This window comes from Xenopus laevis, chromosome 9_10S (assembly GCF_017654675.1).
Source record: "Xenopus laevis strain J_2021 chromosome 9_10S, Xenopus_laevis_v10.1, whole genome shotgun sequence".
NCBI classification, from domain to species: Eukaryota; Metazoa; Chordata; class Amphibia; order Anura; family Pipidae; genus Xenopus; species Xenopus laevis.
The window spans coordinates 61,581,998-61,604,408 of NC_054388.1; the positions used below are offsets into that span (position 1 = coordinate 61,581,998).

Consider the following 22,411-nt stretch of genomic DNA (forward strand, 5'->3'; position numbering starts at 1 on the left):
CTATTCCCTCTCATCACCTCTTGGTTAGTCAGCCCAATACTCACCATTCCACATCAACTTATCCTGTGCCCCACTACCCAGGCCACAATTGTGACAACTAGCACAAAGGGTAATACAAGGGAGGGAGGGTGGGACTCCTTTTCTTCTTCCAAAATGGATGCCCTCCTTAGCAGCTAGTGCTACACATCCCTTTACAACTCCACCCCCCAACTACGTCACTAAACCCACTGCTAATCCCCTGCCAGGCAGCTTTGTTCCGCCCCTGTCATGCACCCTTTTCCAGCATGCACTGTCCTGGGTTTCACTATCCTGGAAAATCACTTCTGCCAGAGTTGGAACTGAACATTGTTAAATCCCCGGCTCAATATCAACAGAGATAGAGTGAAATAAATATTAGAAGAAACAAGGTTTCATCTTAAAAAAAATGAGATGCACTCATTCAGCATTCCATAGTGGGTGGTGCACAAATCTGGTCTATATTGTTTTTACTCTACTAAGGTTCAAAGGGACAAAAACAGTGATAAAATTTGTGTGCCAATATACATGTACTTACTGTGCTTATCTGCATTTGCTTATGGGGCGTAGCCTGGTCTGAAGTCTTACTGTATGAAAGCTCTTTTTTTTTCCAATCTGGAAGAAAGGCTGGCAATACTCACACTTCATATATAATGAAGACAAATGTAATTCTTTATTTGAGATATATTTACAAACATATTCAGCATATGATTGACAACTGACGTCTGACAATGCAGTGTTGCTTCAAATCTTACACAGCATTGGAAAAGGGAAAAAAGGAAAGTGGTTTATAGCTTAGGGAAGAATCGTTGTGTGACAAGACTTCCTTCTTTGAGTCACGAGGACTCATTTACAAACAGCAAAGCAGGTTGGAAAGTTGAAATAATAGTTGCAATCCACAGATGAGAGGCAGAGGCATAGATAACACCCACCTCCAGCACCTACCCGTCCCCTAACTTGCACTTCCTTTCTGCACTCCGTAGTGCTCCTGCACTTGCAGCGACAGATCTTCCATGTTCTTGCAATTGCCAACCTAACTGCAGTAAATGCCTGAGTAATTAGTATCTGTCAGTGTTTGGGGAGGCCAGCAAAGGGTCTTCCCATCGTTAAGCTTAACAGGGATTTCTCTAATTGGGTGCAGGTTCTTGGACCGATTACCTCTCTGTGTAGCTGCGCTCAGGCTGAACCTATGCCGTCAAAGCAGATACAGAAAACTGATGATTACATTGGATCCACTTTTCTCCTGTTAAAAACTGCAGGCAGAGAGAAGTGCTTTACACGCAATGTGTGCCCTTACCCTAAAGGACCCTTTGTACCACAGCCTCTCCAACATTCATCAGTGTGATCAGGTTATATATGGTTATACATACTGAATAATCGTACAGGGTATAAATACCAGACAGAGAGAGATTAATAGAGATTTTGAGTAAAATAGACCATGGGTTAGAGCGGGTGCTCAGAAGGGCAAGGTAGGAAAACTGAAGATTTAGAATCTGAACTTGGTTAGAATGTGAAGACAGCGTCGGAGCTGGTGGGCCCTGGCCCTCACTGGCCCTACTGACCCAGGACCATTGCCCTCGTCTCAGTAGATGTCTTGTGTGCCCCTTAGCAGGTCCTTCCGCACAGAGTACTTCGGCTCCTTAGTTCTGGAGCTTTCCTGTAATCTGATCTGCCTGCCACCCCCTCCTACGAAGGAAGAGAATGCGGCTAATTGACAGAAGCAGCCCTGAGCAGGACAACCAAAGCAAGCTATTTGATTTATGTGGAGAAGTGTGAGAGGTTGATGCTGTGATGTCACTGCAGCTCCTTAATGACCTGCTGCTGCTTTCCCAGTAAGTTTCTGTCACTAGGGGGTATGTATGCATAAATAATCACTGTGCCATCCTGCTATAAATTATAGGGGGCATTATGCATAAATTGTAATTGTGCCAGCCTGCTATTAATTCTGGGGTATTATACACATAATTGCCACTGTGCTATCCTGCTATCATCATCATTTCATCATCATCATCATCATTTATTTATATAGCGCTATGAATTCTGGGGGTATTATACATGAAATTGACACCATGTCAACCCCCCCCTACTTTGTTTGCTGAAATTCAAATCCAAGAAGGGATATGCAATGAGACGTTGTGGGGGGGGGGGCAGGTTTGCAAATGGAATGAGGGTGGTGGGCCCTTAGGAATGAATCCCCAGTCCGACACTGTGTGGAGATGAGGAAAAGGTTCTGAGCAAAGGGGAGTATCACAAGGAAGAAAGCATGTAGGAATGGAGAAGGGAACAGGGTTTGGCCTATTTGCTGCAGTAAAAGAGGACTGAAAACACAGTGTATTAAAAGTAGCTGTAGGAGAAAGGTATAGCAAGAAACTGTGTAAGAGCTTAAATATGTAGATGGGGCAGTGATGAAGATATTGGAACAGAATACTGGCAGTCAATGAGACATCACAAGTTGAATTAGGAAGCACACAATTAATTTCGTTATTGCCGTTCTGGTAACTTTTCCTAGTGTAGGAGTAATATAACTTCTAAGATGTTAATCATCCTACAGGGGAAGCTCAGTTTTACACACCCTGATTTTAAGTTTTTCCTCATTTTGCACAGTTTCTTTGTGGTCTCAGCAATGCGTTTCCTTGATTTTAAAACTCCCTGATTTTTAACCAATTTTTTTTTAGTCCCGTGAATTGGGATTTTATTGTATTTATATCGGCAGTAGGCAGGCCGATCATAGGCCTCTCTGTATTGTTTCTCCTTGTAGTTCTCCATGTTTAACACCTCTTATAAAGGAATCACTTAAAAATCGTGTTGCCACAAGGCCAGTATTTCACCAGCCTGACCGGGAAAAATTATGCTGAAGCCAATGTTATAAACAAGGGGACAGATTGATACAGCAGACCCCCCCCCCAGCTGTTCTCTGATCTTTGATATAGTGGCGCCATGCAGCCTGGTAGGTGCGTGGGTGAAGAGGGACTGTTAACGCCGGGCCCCCTTCCGAAGATTTCTTTCGATGGGGGAACTCTGATTGCCCAAGTTATGCTTCTGCATGCGTTTAAAAAAATGCCTGTGAGTTAGAACTCTTATAAGCCCAGGTGCAAAATCTGCACCATTTCCCCCCCCCCCCATCATCATAACCAATAACAAGGTTACCAATCCTGAAGTCCTCTATGGGGAGGACAAGCTCTGGCGCATATATATGAGTTTAGCACAGACACTGTAGTTCTAAAACCTTAAACAATAGCACTTTGAATAGTGGTCTAAATATATCATTTGTTTTCAGTTACTAATTTCATATTATTATATAACTTTATAAACGTCCAATAAAGGTGCTGAACTATAACACCCATGGATTGCAATTTGCACCATTAGTACAAAATTGAACTTGTGTATGTTTTATTGAAAATTAAAATTGTGTCCTTGCACTTCCATATAGCTGTGCCAAGTACCACCGCATCCCACATGTGCACCTGCTGACACAAGGGAACCCTATAGCTACCACCACCCTGAACCTGGGAGGTAATTCCCGAGCCAAGAGGCCCAGCGACCCCAAAAGATTTTAAGAGCAGGTATTGATCCCACAAATACATTTGTTTTCATGCACCTGAAGTTACTGTGCCCGCTGGATGGGGGGGGGATGCTACATTCTGGGTAAAATAAAATTAAAGCATGCATTTGCAATCATGAGCTTTAACAAGTGTTGGAGTGTCTTGTTCCTTATCCCTGAAACCGTCAGTTCCTAAAGTTATTCTGATATTGTATACTTTCCTCTTCTATTTCTTTCCAATGGGGGGGATCACTGACCCCAGTAGGGGTTGAGGCTACGGTTTTATTGTTATTGTTCAAGACTGGAGAGCGGCTAAATAGAAATTGAATTCTTTCAAAAGATAAATAAAATAGAAAGACCAACTGCAAATTATCCTTGTCTAGAACACACTACATGTTCATTCAACTTCCCCTTAAATTCAAATGAAAGGAAACAAGAGCTCATAATCCAGTCGTGTAGGGGTATATTGAAACAAATAAAGCCAATTCTGCCTCCTACACTAACCTGCGCCGTCTGTGCAGGCAGGAAAGGGTTAGGGCAGATCCCTGTCTCTCTCTCTCTCACCATTTCCTCATATGTGGCTACTTCTCAAGTTTCAGCAGCAGCAGCAGCAGCACGTGGAGCAGCCGCCTGGGTGGGGAGATGCAACTGTAGCAGCTTATCCGCCTCCTCTCGCAGAACAATACGTGGAGGATCCGGCATGGCGATAATAACACCTCCTTAATGTCACCCCTGTGCGGTGTCTGGAGCCGGGAGGAGGGGGCGCTGCGGAGACCCCGAGTGTCCAGCCGGGGGGAGATGCCACGCAGGCAGCAGTAAGGCAGCAGGACACGGGGACCTTTGCGGGAGCCTGAGTCCCGGACTATTTTCAGGATGAGGCGCTATTTGCGCGGAAGCGGCCGGGCTCTGGCTTTTATATTCATCGCCTCGGTCACCTGGCTCCTGTTTGACATCGCGGTACTCAGGATCACTTTTAATGAGAGCAATGGCAAAGCGCTGCAGTCCGAGGAGCTGATGCGCAGAGAGCTGGGCTTGGGGCGAGAGAGGAAGGGACGGGGTCGGTGGAGCAGGGTCAAGCAGCCTCTCTGGGACGATAACAGTACTAAATTAAAAGGGGTATTCTTCCCTCCTGCAGCAGCAGGGGATTCCAAACTTGGGCCAAGGCACAGAAAAGGAACAGTCAGACCCCTAAAGGTGCTGCTCAATAACACTGTGCCACCCTCTGAGAACTTAGCCAAGGGCAAATCTGAACACATTGACAGGCACAACAAGGGGGGTTTACTTGGGGATGGGAAAGGGGCATCTGACAGAGGTAAGGCTGGGGCTGGGGGACACAATGTGGAGGAAACTTTTGGCACAGAGGCTCAAGGGGCAGAGGGTGTGAAGGTTGAACCCTTGGAGGGAATGAAAGAAAAGGATCAGAGTAAAGAGAGTGCTGGGAATGTTCAGGTGTATCTCACTGGGGCATTACTACAGGAAGGGATAAAAGAGAAGGAGCAGATTAAAGAGAGTGCAGGGGGTGCACAGGGGCCCCTCAGTTACACATTAAACGCGGAAGGAATAAAAAAGAATCTACCAATTAAAGAGAGTGCACGGGATGTGCAGGGGCCCCTCAGTGACACGTTACATGAGAAGGGAATAAAAGAGATGGAGTTGAATAAAAAGGGTGCAGTGGATTCACAGGGGCCCATCAGTGACACAATACATGCGGAGGGAATAAAAGAGAAGGAGCTGAATAAAAAAGGTGCAGTGCATTCACAAGGGCCCCTCGGGGACACATTACATGAGGAGGGAATAAAAAAGGAGTTGAATAAAGAGGGTGCAGTGGATTTACAGGGGTCCCTCAGCGACACATTACATCAGAAAGAAATAAAAGGGAAAGTGGACATTAAGAGAGGTGCGGTGGATGCACAGGGACCCCTCAATGATACATTACATCAGACTGATATGAAAGAGAGGGAGCCAGGTAAAGGGGCAGAAAGGAATGGTCAGGCACCCATCAATGTTATATTACCCCAGGAGGAAATAAAAGATAAATTACCAAGTAAAGAGGATGCACAGAGGCCCCTCCCTCTCACCTTACATCAAGAGGAAAATAAGGGCCCAAACAAAGAGGCCTCATTGCATCTAGAGAAAAAGAACAATAAGGAGCCAACTGATAATAAATCCCCTTCAGACACCCAGAAACACCCTTTGGTTCCCAACCAACAGGAGGACATGGTCATGATTGTCAGTAAGTTAAACTCTTCTGTTGTCTCAGCAGATACATTCAATTTGATTCCCAGCATGCCAGAGATGGCAGCAAATAAAACAGCAGCAGCTCTTGCTCCCATCAGCTCAAATATTACCAAGGCCTCAGAAAAGCTTGAAAAGACACCATCCTTATCTGTAAAGCCTGAGAAAAAGAAGCAAAGTCTCAATGTCTCCAGATCTATTAGTTTTACCGAGGGTGTTCTAGTTAAATCAGTTAAAGCTGAACAGATCAAGGGAAATATGACACAGCTCAAAAAAGAGGAGCACGTGAAGGATAACCAGGTGCCACAGGGCAATTTATCAAAGGACAATGGACCAGCAAAACCATGGAGTACCAAACTGCATAAGGTTCTGTTTATAGACAGAACGCAGGATCCTAGGGATTCCAATGCCCCAGGACAGTTTGGGAGAGGTGTGGCCGTCCCTGAGGGCAAACAAGAAGAGGCTCAAAGCAGGTGGAACGAAGGAAACTTCAATGTCTACTTGAGTGATCTGATCCCGTTGGACCGTGCCATTGAGGATACCAGGCCTAAAGGGTGAGATACTGGTCTTTTCTAAGGTATTACTATGCCATGTAAACTCTCATATATTCATATGAATTAGATATTGTTGTTTATATGTTGAGTCTCTGTATAAAACATATACAACTTGCTATTTTTAACCTTTATAGGCTACACTTCCCTTTAGGCTGTTATTGTATTCAATAGGGACTTTAATTGTGACTAGATGGGTGCATTTTTATGTTTTTATCTGGATTAATAACAGTTCATACACTGACTTGACCCTAAAAGATCTATAAAGGAGCAATTTTTCAAGATAATATTAAAAGTAAAACCAGCAATATGCATTATATATTATTGCCTAGAAAATTAGGATTTTTTTAACATATCCTATATGTCTAATTTAACATATAAAAGCCACAGGCTTTGTACTTTTTAGTGCAATACTGTTAGTGCAACAGATAAAGAATAGCTTGCTTTAATTAGTGAGCCAGTCAGTCCAGATTGGATTTTTAAATGTGTGCTAAGCTGGCAGCAGACATTAGTTAAGACAAGCAGTTGATAGGGTGAAAAGCGAATAGTAGGCCAAGGCCCAAACCACAACAAGGGGCCAACATGAAAACAGGTTATATGACCACCCAAAAATGTTAATGGCCACCAACTTTGCTAAGTCTTTTATGTATAACATCATATATTCAATATTGTTCAGCCTAAGAACATGTACAATATATTGCATTGTGGCCAAGATGTACATCAAGGCTGGATGGGAACAGTAAAGCTGGCCATAGAAACACAGATCCTATCGTACGAATCGAGGATTTGAACGATTTTCTGATTGTGTGTGGAGAGTGCCGACAGCTTTCGTCCGGCGGAGATCGGTTGTTTGGTAGATTGGTCAGGTTTGATTTTGACCCGACCGATCCCGCCGAACAATCAGATTACCCCCGATATAGCCATGCTCATTAATGGCATATCGGGGAAAGATCCGCTCGTTTGGCAAAGTCGCCAAACGAGCGTATCTTTGTGTCTATAGCCACCTTTAGTCAGTGTGGGGACAGTAGAGCAAAATGTAAACTGGGGTGTAAAGATGTAAAATAGAGCAATATAAACTGGGGTTCAGCAGTAAAGGGTGGGAACAATAGGATGAAGGTGAAGACATTGGTATAAATGGACACATTAGTACATAAAGGCAGAATGGAAACAGTAAGGCAAGATAGCAATCTTAACACTTTATATCAGTGCTGCCCCAACATGTTTCCCTTCAAGTGAAAGGCATAAGTTATAAAGTTTTAATTTTACATAAATAATGCCCCCAAGTATATTGTGCCCTTGTTATTACCAAATACAACTCTGTTTCCATGTGTGTTTAAGGCAAAGTAAATGTTATATAAACATGAACTAAATCTAGAGTTTATTTACCCTTTAACCAAGCCTGTTTTCTATTAAACTCTCAAAGCTGTTTGTTCTGCCAGGTTTATAAGAGCACCAGAATTGTATTCTCTTTGCCAGCGCAAGAAGGCATCCTATACTGAATTATTTATTTATTATTTAATCTATTCATCTATTCCTGGGGACCTTTTGCTGATGTGTTTGATACAAAGGAAACAAAGAGTAGTATGTTGTTATTCTGCTCCATATACAGTATTTTCCCTTTTGAAACATCGAGATTAGCTGCATCCAATGTGCTTTCTTGTTCTCAAGGGGAAGTTTACTCTAGAAGGTACTGATTATATGGATAGTAGTGAGTAATATGGAAAGAAAATGCCTCCACTTTATTAGCTTTTCCGCAGAGTAGAGATCTCTCTACAGGCGGATAAGTTATTATCTTCAGTGGGGGGGGGATTAAACATGCAACTGAGGCTACACCATGGTTGGTTATTCCCAGTGCAAAACTAATCCACAGTGGCATAACTAAAAAGGTGCCAGACCCCATAGCCATCCTCAGGGCCCATTGAGAGGGGGTTCATAGATAATTGAGCCAAATCCTGAACTAGATCCCGGTTCTTTATTTATTTTGTCCTTTCTATTCTCTGACTCATTCCAACCTGGAATTCAAATTGCTAGCTTGTTGCAATGCTTAGTGCCCTGGATTGTTGAGGCTAGAATATTTACTAGTTCAGTTTGGCAGTTTCTATATGGTTTTGGAAATACTGGTAAGTACATACATATACACAATCATAGTATCAATAGTTGGGAATGAATTCCTTTCTTTTCACATTTTATCACCAATGAAAAAAGTTACCAAATACAGGAAATTTTCATGTATTTATCATTGGTTCCCAGCAGTTTGAGAAGTTGCAAAAATGTACTGAGATACAAGATTTTCCCATGGACTAGCATTGCAAAAACATTCCATTTAGCATAAAAAATATTTTGGGTGACTTTGGAGCTGGTCTGGAAGGTTTTGGCCTGTAAGATAAACTGGTTTTCAAATGCTCATGGTTACAACAACAAATTGTCCGTACTCCGTGAGGGTGGAGCAGATCTCTGAAAGGCTGGAGTACTATTTGCATTTTATAGATGAACTAATGCATTCTATAGCAAAAATCTGTATTTTATATACTAAATGCAGCAGCCTTATAACAGTAATGACCTAGGCCTTCAAAGTTGTCCCCAGAAGCTCTCCATCTTTTGATTTGGTTAGGTCATCTTTTGAGTGTCGGTGACACCGCACATGCTCAGTCAGCTCTAGGCTGCTGCTGAGAAGCTAAGCTTAGGGTCAATGGAAATCATAAAAACATGAGCAAAAAGTGAAGTTACGTCTTTCATAGAAGCTGATGCTACAGGCTTCATTATTAGTAGTTCACCTTTATGTCAATTTTAGTATGCTATGGAATGACTTATTCTTAGCAACTTTTCCATTGGTCTTCTTTTTTTAGTTTTCAAAAGGGGGTCATTGACCACAGCAGCCAAATGAAGGAGCCTAACTTGAACCCAGCAGCCCATGAGGCTATTATTATTGTTACTTTATATTTATATTGGTCCTCTCCTATTCATCTTGCAGCCTCTCCTTCAAACTGCTACCTGGTTGTTACAGTAAACTGGACCCTAGCAGCCAGGTAGCGGCTTTAATTCTAAACTAAAGAGCTGTTGAACAATAATTCAAAACCCACAAAGAACGAAGAAGACTAACTGCAAATTGTCTTCGAATATCACTGCCCTAATCATACTAAAAGTTAATGTAAAAGTGAACTACCATTTTAATCAATGCTGATGCAGAATGCACTGATTTCTACACTGCCATATTGTGATTCCTACTTACGAAGTATCTAGTATACTTACTTACAATCAAGTTGTTTTTCGGTGACTAAAGGCTGACTTGCTGCAGCCTCTACCAGAGCTTGTGGATGCATGGAAGTCACATTAAGTGACCATAGTCCCCCTAATTTGTGTTTGTGTAACATAGTAACATAGTAAAGTTGAAAAAAGACACACGTCCATCAAATTTAGCTTTTTAACTTTTTTTTTAACCTGCCTAACTGCCAGTTGATCCAGAGTAAGGCAAAAAAACCCCATCTGAAGCCTCTCCAATTTGCCTCAGAGGGGGGAAAAATTCCTTCCTGGCTCGAAAACGGAACAGTCCCTGGATCAACTTGTACTATGCTATCTTCCATAACCCTGTATTCCTTCATTTGCTAAAAAGCTATCCAACCCCCTCTTAAAGCTATCTAATGTATCAGCCTGTACAACTGATTCAGGGAGAGAATTCCACATCTTCACAGCTCTCAATGTAAAAAACCCCTTCCGAATATTTAGGCGGAACCTCTTTTCTTCTTATCGGAATGGGTGACCTTGTGTCATAATTTACCAAATTGTTGGTTTGTGTATGATATGTGTCAGAGTGGAGCAGCAGCCTATATTTGTCCCAAGAGCTAAATTGCAAACCAATGAAATATAAGTTGTTTCCTTTGTTCTTGGGTCAATCTGTAGGTGTTCGGAACAAATGATTCACGATGACCTCCCCACCACAAGCATCATTATCTGCTTTGTTGATGAAGTCTGGTCGACGCTCCTCAGATCTGTTTATAGTGTTCTAAACCGATCACCGGAGCATCTTGTCAAAGAAATCATTCTTGTGGACGACTTCAGCACAAGAGGTACAGTTTACACATTTAATGGCCAATTGTAGATTTCTAAGACATTTTACTGTTTTTTTTTTGTGTTGCTTATTTTCTTATCCCTAAATTTCATGGGGATATTTGATTAATTTGAATATTCCTGCAAAAACAGGAAGCCGTTTTTGTTAATGAAAACGCTCATTTAACTAGAAGTGTCTCATGGGTTTGTACACCCTGGCTGCATTTATATTATTATGTTACATACCAGCAAGCCATTCAATATGGAGCCGTGATGCAAGCATCATATGGCATGTGTAATACATGTTAGAGTGCAATTCTAAGGCTTGCAGTTAACTAGGGAGAGTGTCTAGGTGGTCACATAAATGGCTAAAATACTTCCTTGCTTTGGTTGAGCAGAAACGTCTGAACTTATTAAGCATGCCGTGCCATTCATTTACACAGCAGTCATAAAGTCATTTATGCTCATCTTAGTGACCTTCCTTGAATGTTTTGTTCTTTCACACTGTCAGTTTCCTTCACTGATTTTCCCTTATTTTCAACCATTTAAAAGGACAGCATCATTTTTTACCATGCCTTTAACATATATCAAAAATATGTACTTATATTTAAGAGGCTGAATTTCTCTTGCTTCAGATGAGTTTTCATTGGAAATAACAAAGCAGCTAGGTCTTGCTTTTCTGCATTCTCCAACCTCCTTTAGGTCTATAGATGATATATGCTTCAAGATTATTTATCTGAATTATCTTGGAATAGGTTGTGTCTATAGACTTCTTATAGCCTGAATTATCTTGTAGTCTATAGATAAATAGCAATAAATAGAACAGGTGCTTCCAGTTGGCTGATCAGTGAAGAACTCATCCAATCACTAAAGAGATTCTATAATGTATTTGCTGTACTAGAACCCTGTATTTTAAGTAGCAGTAGGGCTAAAATATGGCTCATAATTCAGCAGTTCACTGTTCTCTTAAATGTAAATGGGCAGCAACACATTGTTAAACTACAACCCCCAGCCTCCCTGATTATGGGAGTTATAGACCCACAAAATGATTGTACCTCATGTACTGATATTGTTTTACTTGTCTTGTTGTTCAGACTACCTCAAAGAAAAGTTAGACATATATTTGAAGAAGATTCCCAAAGTCCGAGTTCTTCATCTCCCTGAAAGACATGGACTAATTCGTGCGAGGATTGCAGGGGCAAATATTGCAACAGGTATTAATGTTTATTAGAGTTATATCTTGAGTAAGGGGTTACTCATATTCCCTTTGTGTACAAGTGTACCGTATGTGTATTGGCCCAAAATGTTTTTTCCCCATTTTAGGCTTGTATAACCTACTTTTACTTCCAATGACTATGGACACAATTAGGTAGGGGATGGAGATCATGGTCAATATGTCTGCACAACAAATTGTTCCAGCATGGAAAACAAATACAGTAGTTATATGTAAAAATCCTTGATATTTCTTTTACCAACCATTGTTACTGCACAGTAAAATATGTTTATATTATTGCTGCATGTAGGAGAAAAGGGTAAGGTATGTAAATTACCAGAGCAAAAATACACATTTAAATCTGGGAAAGTATAATCATCCTAATATAACCATCCTACACATGTCCACCAACAATTACATGGTATTTTTGGTAAGTTCTTGCAGAGGAAAATGATATTTTAATACAGAAACATGATCCCTCAGTTCCTGTGTATGTGGAGGAACTGAGTCTGCTCCAAGAAAGTGACCTACATCACGTGGTTGAACTCCAGATTGAGTGCGCAATATACATATAAACATGTGGTTAAAATAACTGCATAAGTAATGCCAAAATACACATGTAAATGCATAACATCCTGCAGGATAGTGTGGGTGCATGGAAAAAGCCATAGTGCAAATGAGATTGGGCACTTGCTATTTATAAAGGATATGGAAGCATTAACATTGCCCATCACAATTTCCAAAATTAACACAGACTATTCATATAACTAATACAACGTCTGGGTAATTCTTGTGATCATAGTGCATTTACAGAAATTCATTGGTCACATTTTCTTTCCCAGGAGACGTTCTGACATTTCTGGACTCCCATATAGAATGCAATGTTGGGTGGCTGGAACCGCTTTTGGAGCAAGTTCGATTAAACAGGAAAAAAGTAGCATGTCCAGTGATTGAAGTCATTAGCGCTTTGGACATGAGGTAATGTAATGTTGTTTTTATTCCTAAGTCAATTATATAGGATGTTTCCCCAGCAAAGTACCTCATGTCCATGCTACAACTGCATAAACCCTACTGCCTAAATGTAAACAGTTGCCTTTTACCTCCTGCCGAAGTGCAGAAAGGTTGGCAGTGCCATGCTAGCCACATCACTCAAATCCCAGTGTCAATGGTTGAACCAGCAGCAGAGGTTTTCTTCTAGTTTGTATAGTTACTCTTGGTTGGCGATCAGGAGAACGTAGTAATGTATTTGCAGGGCCGTGCCAGCAATGCTGAGAGGGGCGGTTTTAGTCAAGTTTGGAGCCTTTTGCAGCAATGCCATTTTGTGAGGATTTTAGCAGAGTCTTCCATCTGCTGTTCCTCTTTAATGCATGTTCCACCATTTGCAGGCGCTGTTTTAATAAATATTAGCAATTATAAGTTGTTGGGTATTATATGGGTTGGGTATTTGTCCTTACAGGGCACGCTATAAACCTGCTTTAGATGGACAACTGTAAGAAATGAGATATTTTCTATTTTTATTTTGATTACAGCTATATAACAGTAGAGAACTTCCAAAGAGGCATATTCACCTGGCCCTTGAATTTTGCCTGGAAACCCATGCTACCAGAAGTAATTAAAAGAGATAAAATAACAGAGATGGATCCAATAAAGTAAGTTAAATGGTGTGAACCTTTATGACCCTTTTTATTTTATTTTGCCCTTTTTAAGTCTTGGATAAAATGCATGCAACTCCTCCTTGTAACTATGTAAGGCTGACTGAGGGGGGTATTGGGTTTCCTTAGTTTATATATGCTTCCAAAGAAATGCTGCATGTATGGTGCCTTTCTAAAGGCTTGCCCAACAGATATACAGGTAAAATTGGCTAGATATCTATTGAGCAGATACAGTAAGTAGATCCTGTCAAATGACTGTTTTTTGTAGGTAGGGAAACAAAGTATAATGTTATAAATATACTTAGAGTAGTAATTGAATGAAATGTCCTTTGTGCGCTGTTCTGTGTTAGGTAGAGATCTATGCATTTCATTGCATGGGGATATATAAGCTGAGTGTCTTCTTCACATAAGCTCTGGCTCTGTTTCAGGTGCCCGGTCATGGCTGGAGGATTGTTCTCCATTGAAAAGAATTATTTCTATGAACTTGGTACCTATGACCCTGGATTGGATGTATGGGGGGGAGAAAATATGGAAATATCATTTAAGGTATTGTCATGCAAAGTTACCTTTCATTCTTATTAACAGACACTTCAGGGAGAAGAATTAAGTACCATATGCAATACATAAAGCAGGATTTGATGAGCCTCACATAGTGATGACACAAGGAATGGAGAATAAGGGGCACATTATACCCAATTGTTCTGAGCAGAACAAGAGGATTCCCATGCTAGGAGATGTGATAATTTCATATAACAAGATTGGCCTGCGCAGTTCCAGGGCCCATACATTGGCCAAACCCTGTGCAGTTTAGAATAAGTTTAAACTTTGATCTGCTCTGGAGCTCACACACTGGGTCAGACTGGGGGGCCTAAGGCTGTCTCAGGGGCCCCCTCTGCACCCCTGTTGGAAAGCCCCCTCTGGGCCCCTGCCTCACACGCTTCTACCTTTCTTCTTTCGGTAATCAGGCAGGAGAGGGGGTTTGGGGGAATCAATGGCAGGTCTGGGCCAGCGGGGCCCACAAGAGCAATGGCCCACCGCGTTTTCTCCCGGTGTCCCTCCGGCCCAATCCGACTTTGCCCACACAGTTTAGGCATGTATGCATCATGCATCCCACCATTGTAATTGGCCACCAGAGGACCCTGTTTGGCAAGAATGTATTGTTATTAACTGGTTATTATAACACCTCCCTGTCCTATAAATCAAGATATAAATCAGACTCTTTGCATGTAATTATTCATGCCAATATAATTTATTAAACATTTATTGAGGAAAAGAGTGACTCCAAGCTCTTAGATATAAAATACAATATGTTTATTTTAACCATTCAACATATGATATGCACAAGTAATAAATAACCCATAATATATACTGTTATAGACAGTGCTTAGTGATGGCATACACTAAAATCAATGCTTAGTAATGTCAGTTACTGTATTAGCATCCCAATTTGCATGTGGTATTGATGTTCCATATTTGTCCCTTGCAGATATGGATGTGCGGAGGGGAAATTGAGATCATTCCTTGCTCCAGGGTTGGTCATATATTCAGAAATGACAATCCATATTCATTCCCGAAGGACCGGGTAAAGACCGTAGAGAGGAACTTGGTCCGTGTTGCAGAGGTTTGGTTGGACGAGTACAAGGAGATCTTCTATGGCCATGGGCAACATCTCCTTCATTATATCCCTGATATTGGGGACCTGACGGAGCAGAGGCAGCTCCGAGAGAAACTCCAGTGCAAAAGTTTCAATTGGTACATCGAGAATGTGTTTCCAGACATGGGAACTCCACTGCTCAGAGCCACTGGAATGGTGAGTGGAGGGAAAATAATTGCAGCTTAGATTTGACGAGTAATTTAACCTTCTGCTCACTGTCAAGAGGAAAGAGTTTGGAAGGTACTGCCTTATTGCCATCAAAGATGGTGCCACCGTACGTGCTGCTATCAGGAATTCCAGCCACATCTCTAAGTGGGTGGTGAGGGCAGCTTTGTGGCAAAATGACCTGGATCAACCTAACCTGCCTCTGCTTGTAGGGAGTATACAGGGGTGTTGCACCAATGAGCCCTCCACGAGTTCCCAGGGGCTGTAACTATAAGAGCCAGGCCAAGCCTGGTTTTCAAACTGAAAATTCGGCTCTGCTAGTGAGGAGTTGCGCTCTCTGCACTAGCGTCATGGATGCCCCACTAGACCCCCCATCACCAAAATGCTGAGCTCGAGGGGGACCGCAGAACGAAAGCTGTTCTAGGTTCTTGCTTGGTGCCAAGCATTATACTTATTGCACATACCTTCTCAATGTGTTTGCATATATACATGTGATGGGGGGGCTACTGGAATATTTGACTCACCAGAGGCATTTGTATTCCTACTTACAAAAAAACTAGTACTATTTCAAAGTAGAAATAAAATGCCTCTGCAGAGGCAGGCACTATGGCAGCTCCCATACTTGTATAGATACACAGTAAGCTATAAACTTATATATTATATAAATAAAGTTAGAGCATACAATTTTTATTTTCTGATTTTAAGACAGTAAAGTATAATATTATATACTTATACTTTACTGTCTTAAAAGGGGAAAATAAAAAATGTATATTCTCAATTTCACTTTTCAAGTTTTGGGAACCAGGTCATGGTTCAGTATAAACATTACTTGCCCGAGCCCTGCTTATTTTGTGCATTTACAGTGATGAAAGCCAGACTAAATCACACTTCTTAATATGGAAACTATGTGTAGTCTGGGCTGTACACAATCCCTATGTTTAACCCTTTTCATTCAGCCTGTGCTGATTTATATACTCTAGGGGCTTGTTAAAGGGTTAAATAATCTGACTATGTAGACCACTAGAGGGAACCCACGCTATGTGGCATTTAGTGGTAATAAATTACTTAGAAACCCATCCGCAGAAGGCAGCCATGCTAAAGATCACCATGGCACACACAAAAAAATGCAAAACATACACATTTACAACTTAATGTGTTTTTAATTTACATTTTCTGTTTTATTGCAGTTGTCAAATCCAAAGCTTAGGAAATGCCTCACCATCGAAAACTCATCTTTTGTCCTTGAGTCTTGTGATGGAAGCAAAAAGGTAATCTTACAAGTTAAAACATAAACCCAGCGTATGTGTTAAATTAATCACAGGTATGGTCCACGCAGAATATTATAGTACAGCTATATAAGAACAAGAGCCTCGGCCTACTTGAAGATGATCTGGCTTTGACCCTATTTAGAGACAGAGAAAACAAATGTTTTGGTATTTCTGAACTTCCATATGTTTCCATTGTTTCTGTGTCTGTTCTATATCATGGCCCTCCCTGAGTGTTTTATCCTATTTTAACAGCAGATAACACAAATTCACATTTGTCACCCTCAGGGACATAACTAGAAGTTACTGGGCCACAATTGCACTTCACCAATAAGATATCGTAACATATGAAAACTGCCTATTGGTCTAGGCCTCTCTATAGCTTCTGACCCCCCCCCCCCCCAGCAGTTGCAGGGTCAGCTTCCTCTATAGTTGGTCACCACCTGTTGTGGTTGGAACAAACTTATCCTGCTCTTCTCCACCTGATGTAACTATAAGGCACCAGTACCCTGCCTGTGCCGTCTAAGCAGTGCAGATCTTAAAATCATTTACCATAGAGATTAAGATTTATATTACTATGAAAATTATATTAATTGGTTTTTTTTTCCACAGAGCCAGCAGTTCAATTATACTTGGTTACGGCTAATCAGACAAGGGGATCTCTGCATCAGTTCTATTAAAAATGAGGAGAGACTGACCCTCCAGCATTGTGACTTCACAAACATTAATCAGAGGTGGCTGCACAAATCGAAGATCAGTTTTCATGCAACTCTGGTAAGTAAGCCCAGTGTGCCCCCCTGTGTTTGTTTTCCATGAATTAACTAAGGATTATGATGATGTACCTGCAGTTGACCCTTTAACCTTTAAAAGGTTTTAGCACCATAGTGTGGTCCCCAAATATTGTCATTCGGAAAGAGGCCAGGGGTCTATAGACTATGGCAAGTGAACACTGTTGTTCTATATGTGGGTCATGTAGAAATGCCTTAATATACACATACTGTATATTATATAGTATATACTGTATCCCCTACTTTCATTTATAAGGATATTAGAAGTCACTGAGGGGTTATGTGACAAGGCACAAGGCTGCAGTCTGTGTTATACAGGGAACTCTGAGTATCACTCATGTATTATAAGGGATAATGTATCTCCTAATGTAATTTATAAGGATATTAGAAGTCAATGTGGAGTTCAGTGACAATATAAAGGCACAAGGCTGCAGGCTAAGTTATACAGAGATCTCTGAGTATCACTCATGTATTATATGGCATAATATGCCCCCTACTTTAAATTATAAGGATATTAGAAGTCACTGAGGAGTTCTGTGACAATATAAAGCACAAGGCTAAGTTATACGGGGAACTCTCAGTATCACTCATGTATTATAAGGAATAATGTAATATTGTAATTTATAAGGATATTATAAGTCACTAAGGAGTTCTGTGACCATGTAAAGGCACAAGTGTACAGGCTGAGTTATATAAAGAACTCTAAGGGGGTTATTTACTAAACTCCAAATGCAAAAATCACAAAAAAATCATGATATTTTTTTTAATAAAATCTGACTTTTAAAAAAGCACACATTTTTCTAAATTTATTAAATCCCGAGGATGGAAAAAGTCAGAATCTGAAAATCCGGCTTCTCAGACCTGTCAAGGTTGTATATAAGTCAATGATTTTTTCACGTGCGCTGGATTTTGGGCAATTCCCCGAAGTTTTCGGAGTTATCGGGTGAAAATTACGAAAAAATCATGAAAATCAGATTTTTTCCCACAAAAATTTTTTCGGGAAAATGTAATAATAAGTAAGTGTAAAAAACCCAAGCGGATTTGATCGGAGTTTGTAGCAGAAAATATTGAGATAAATTCGGACTTTGATAAATAACCCCCTTAGTATCACTCATGTATTATAAGGGGGTAAAGTATGCCCTATTGTAAATTATAAGGACATTAAAAGTATCTGAGGATTTCTGTGACCATATAAAGGCACAAGTGTATAGGCTGAATGGGTATAAAAGAGATGTATGTAATCATATCTTCTAAAAAACATTTTGACCATTGCAAAGCTGTCTGTGATATAACAACATTTGATTTGCCTTTTAGAAAGATCACATTTTGTTGGATAGCACTTTTGTAACATGTCTTGAAGCAGATGCGGTGAGTGGCGGCCTAATGGGCAGAGAATGTAACTCGTTTAATCATTACCAGAAGTGGCGCTTCGAGAGCTACCTTGTTCAGTGAAGAAGATGCGGCTTCCCTGGGAGTTAATTTAATATCTTCTGTGAGACAATGAGACATACTTCCCTTTTTACTGGAGCCCAGAGAATATATTTTTGTATGACCTGCTTCTTTTACATGTGGTCGGATGTTTACAATTGAGTTTGAGCCTTACAGTGCTATGACAGGGTATGACAGTCTCAAGGATAAAATGTCTGCCAAATGGAGATGCTCCTGAAACAATATGGGGCACGGCTGAAAAATTCTAATGAAGAACTGGATAAAATGTGACTTTGCGCTACCGGGGGTTTGGTGGGATTTTTTATGGACTGCATGTTTGTATGCGTCTGTTACGTTACTTATTTTTTAATTTAATGAATATGTATGTATATATGCACATATAGGGTCAACTTAAGACAAAGATAAAGTATAATTTTGCCTGCAAAGGCAGGCTGTTATATAATAGAATCCTCAGTGAGGCTAGGGCTACGGCAAATACATATGGTACGTAAAAATAAGGCTTGTTTATATTAGCCACATTTTATGCCATTCTGAAGCTTCAGTTTAAGAAGAAACTAAAGTTCAGTATAAAAATAAAAACTGGGTAAATAGATAGGCTGTGTAAAATAAAAAATGTTTCTAATATAGTTTGTTAGCCAAATATGTAATGTATAAAGGCTGGAGAGTCTGGATGTGTAACAGAACAGAACACAACTTTCTGCTGTTCAGCTCTCTAACTCTGAGTTTGTCAGTGACTTGAAAGGGGGCCACATGGGACATAACGGTTCAGTGAGTTTGCAATTGATCCTCAGCATTCAGCTCAGATTCAAAAGCAACAATTATGACCCATGTGGCCCACCCTCAAGTGGTTATTGCCTGGTAACCAATCAGTGGAAACCAAGAGAGCAGAAAAGCAGAAAGTAGTAAAGTAGGAAGTAGTGTTCTGTTATGTTAGACGTTCAGTCACTCCAGCCTTTATACATTACATTTTTGGCTAACTAACTATATTAGAAACATATTTTATTTTGCACAGCCTATCTATTTACCCAGTTTTTCTTTTTACACTGAACAATTCCATTAAAATGATAATGGCTAGAAATGCTGGATTTAATATAATGTACATACTGTACCAGCCCAGAGGTTCGGCAGCCTTATATCATTAATGATCCCAGCCATCAAAGCTGTACACAGGAGCTCACCATTGTGGATCATCTTTTGAGTGCTACACTGCGCATGCTCAGTGTGCTTTGGGCAGCTATCAAAAAGCTAAGCTTAGGATTGTCAATTATTAGGGTTGTCATAGAAGCTGATGATGCAGGATTATTAAATTTGGTGCAGAATGCACTGGTTTTTGTGCTGCCAGGTATTGTTAATCTGAATTAATTGATAATTAGCCTTGAATGGTGACTTTTACAATGTATTTTACAGTATATTGTGAGACATATCCCTAAGCTCAGTTAGAGGAGCCCAGAGCATGTGCAGTGAATCATCAGAAAAGAAGATGGGGAGCTACTGGAGCATACTCAGAGGCACGGATCTTTTCTGCTAAAGGGCCTTGGTGGCATTCTAATTCTTTGTTAACATTTAGTTCTCCTTTAAGCTTCTTTTAGCTGAGGTTTTGCGGGGACACTATCATCAAATTAAAGTATTTTATTTGTGCCTAGAATTACTGTAAAATTGTAATTAGATAATTGCATTTACTGGTTTATATATATATATATAAAATTGTGTGTTCATTACAGTATCCCAGCAATCCATGAGCCGCCACAATCGCTGGTTTACAAGTGAATCTGGGCCCCACTTGGCAAATTGGGCTGATGGGCCAACAATCTGATTATAAAGTAGGGCCTATAGAGACCCATTGCACACGGGTGGCATCAAAGTGCCAGCGCCCTCCTCATTCAATGGGATTTATCAAAACTATGGGCAATTGTTTGGCCAGATATTCGCCCATATTCGCACAAATAAACTTCAGACTCAGTCCAAAGGGACTGAATCAGCAATATAGAAAATGAAAAAACATACTGCTTTTAAAGTTATGCAGCACTATTTAAGCCTATGTAAAAAGGGAAATAACTGTGAAATGATGTGATGATAGTGTCCCTAGCATTCTCTAGCAAGAAGATGCATGCTCAGTGTTCTTTGGCAACAAGTCTGCCATGTCAAAGCTTTAGTGTATCTCTTTGGGGATCAATGGTGCAAGACAATCTGATTAAATACAAATTACAGTTAATATAATGAAAAATAATAGTGTGTGCCCTTCATGGGCAGTGAATGCACCAATAAGCTATCAAACTTGTTTTATAAATAGGTGTAGACGTATATGAATTGGTACATTACAATAGAGAAGCTCCCTGTTTTCCATTACTGCACTGAGTTGCACTTCATTTTTAAATGAATGGGCTTTTGTATGGGTTTAGGGCACTTTATGGGTTATAGCTTTGATATTTTAATAGGTTTGGGTACAGTAATAAAGGCATTTCATGAAGATGAATCATTTGTTTTAGAATACAGAACTTCTGTAGAGTCTTTTGTGTATAGCAGCTTACTTTTCTCCCCTCTGATACCCTGCATCTTGTCATATTTCAGATTTTGAAGTTATTTAATTAATGCCCGGGCTGGACATTCCTGCTCTTGACATCAATAACTTATGTGGTCTTTCATAAATGCATTCATCTACTGTTCCATTCAATTACAAAGTGGATCTGTGTTGTCTAAGTAACCTCACACAGTGCACTTGTACTTCTGCTCAATGTTGTACTAGTCTCTATACATACATTAAAGGAGAAGGAAAGGCTAAAATTAAGTAAGCTTTATCAGAAAGGTCTATATAAATACACCAGTAAACCCTCAAAGTAAAGCTGCTCTGAGTCCTCTGTCAAAAGAAACACAGTATTTCTTTCCTTCTTTTGTGTATACATGGGCTTCTGTATCAGACTTCCTGTTTTCAGCTAGGGCAGGGCTTGAGCATTCTCAGTTTGCTGCTCTCCCCCTCCCTCCTCCTATCACTGCTGTAATCTGAGCTCAGAGCTGTAAGTAAGCAGGGAGAGACTCAGGCAGGAAGTGATGTCACACCAAGTTTATATGGCAGCTTCTATCCTAAACAAAAAGAGACAGTGTCTACAGCTGTATACTTAGGTATGGTAAAGCATTCTGCAGAATAAATATAGCATTGTAGCTTGCACTATTGTGGCTAATCTGTTGCCAATAAACTGTCTTGGAGCTTTCCTTCTCCTTTAAGGCAACAAGCAGAGTGGAGCTCTCCTGCTGCAAATGTCTAATCAGCCAGTGCGACTATCAGCTTCATCTTGCAGTTTTCATGCAGCAGTTTCTGTGCCAGCTGATTGTTAAAGAGTAAGGCACTTTCTGATAGAACATGGGATACTAGATCTAATTATAGGAGTCGCAACAAATCCTTTAACCCACACTTCCCTTTTACCTTGGCATGAAAGGGTATGCAAATCTTAAATAAAGCTTTCCCTTTGCATCCAACAGCATTCCAATAAAGGCCAGTCATTGCTGGATGACAAATCTCAGCATAATTTAACTTATTATCAGTGGTTGGAGCATGGTGAGAGCTGCGGTTCTGTACCGTCTTGGTTTTTTTAAGTAGTATTGCTTGAAACTCTTACCCAACTTCCAGGGCTAGTGGCCTCAATAAATTTTCACAAATATCCAATGAGAATCCCACCTGATCTGTATAAATCACGTTTTCTTGTACTTTCAAGGCAAATAGAGTGGAGATGGAAGCATTAAACACAATTAGAGGACACAACAAATCCTATTGCTAGTCACGAGCAATATTGGGGGTATTGCTCACAGTTTTTTAAGCAGAGAAGATGTGGTTGCAGAACACCTGG

General features: G+C 40.5%; 1 protein-coding gene across 1 annotated transcript; it reads left to right on the plus strand.

The window, feature by feature from the left end:
* The first annotated feature begins 4,140 nt into the window (after positions 1-4,140).
* Positions 4,141-19,204, plus strand: galnt5.S (polypeptide N-acetylgalactosaminyltransferase 5 S homeolog). The gene is made up of 10 exons (XM_018238789.2): positions 4,141-6,345; positions 10,240-10,406; positions 11,481-11,600; positions 12,442-12,577; positions 13,129-13,248; positions 13,680-13,797; positions 14,738-15,061; positions 16,258-16,338; positions 16,948-17,109; positions 18,438-19,204. The coding sequence occupies exons 1-10, from the start codon at positions 4,430-4,432 to the stop codon at positions 18,573-18,575; spliced, it is 3,282 nt and encodes a 1,093-aa protein (XP_018094278.1). The 5' UTR covers positions 4,141-4,429; the 3' UTR covers positions 18,576-19,204.
* Positions 19,205-22,411: the final 3,207 nt, after the last annotated feature.

Bases quoted from the DNA above. Each gene is read 5' to 3' on its own strand.
- galnt5.S (XM_018238789.2), top strand. From the start codon at position 4,430: ATGAGGCGCTATTTGCGCGGAAGCGGCCGGGCTCTGGCTTTTATATTC. The intron at 6,346-10,239 runs GTGAGATACTGG...GTCAATCTGTAG, and splicing joins GAGGATACCAGGCCTAAAGG to GTGTTCGGAACAAATGATTC. The intron at 13,798-14,737 runs GTATTGTCATGC...TGTCCCTTGCAG, and splicing joins ATATGGAAATATCATTTAAG to ATATGGATGTGCGGAGGGGA.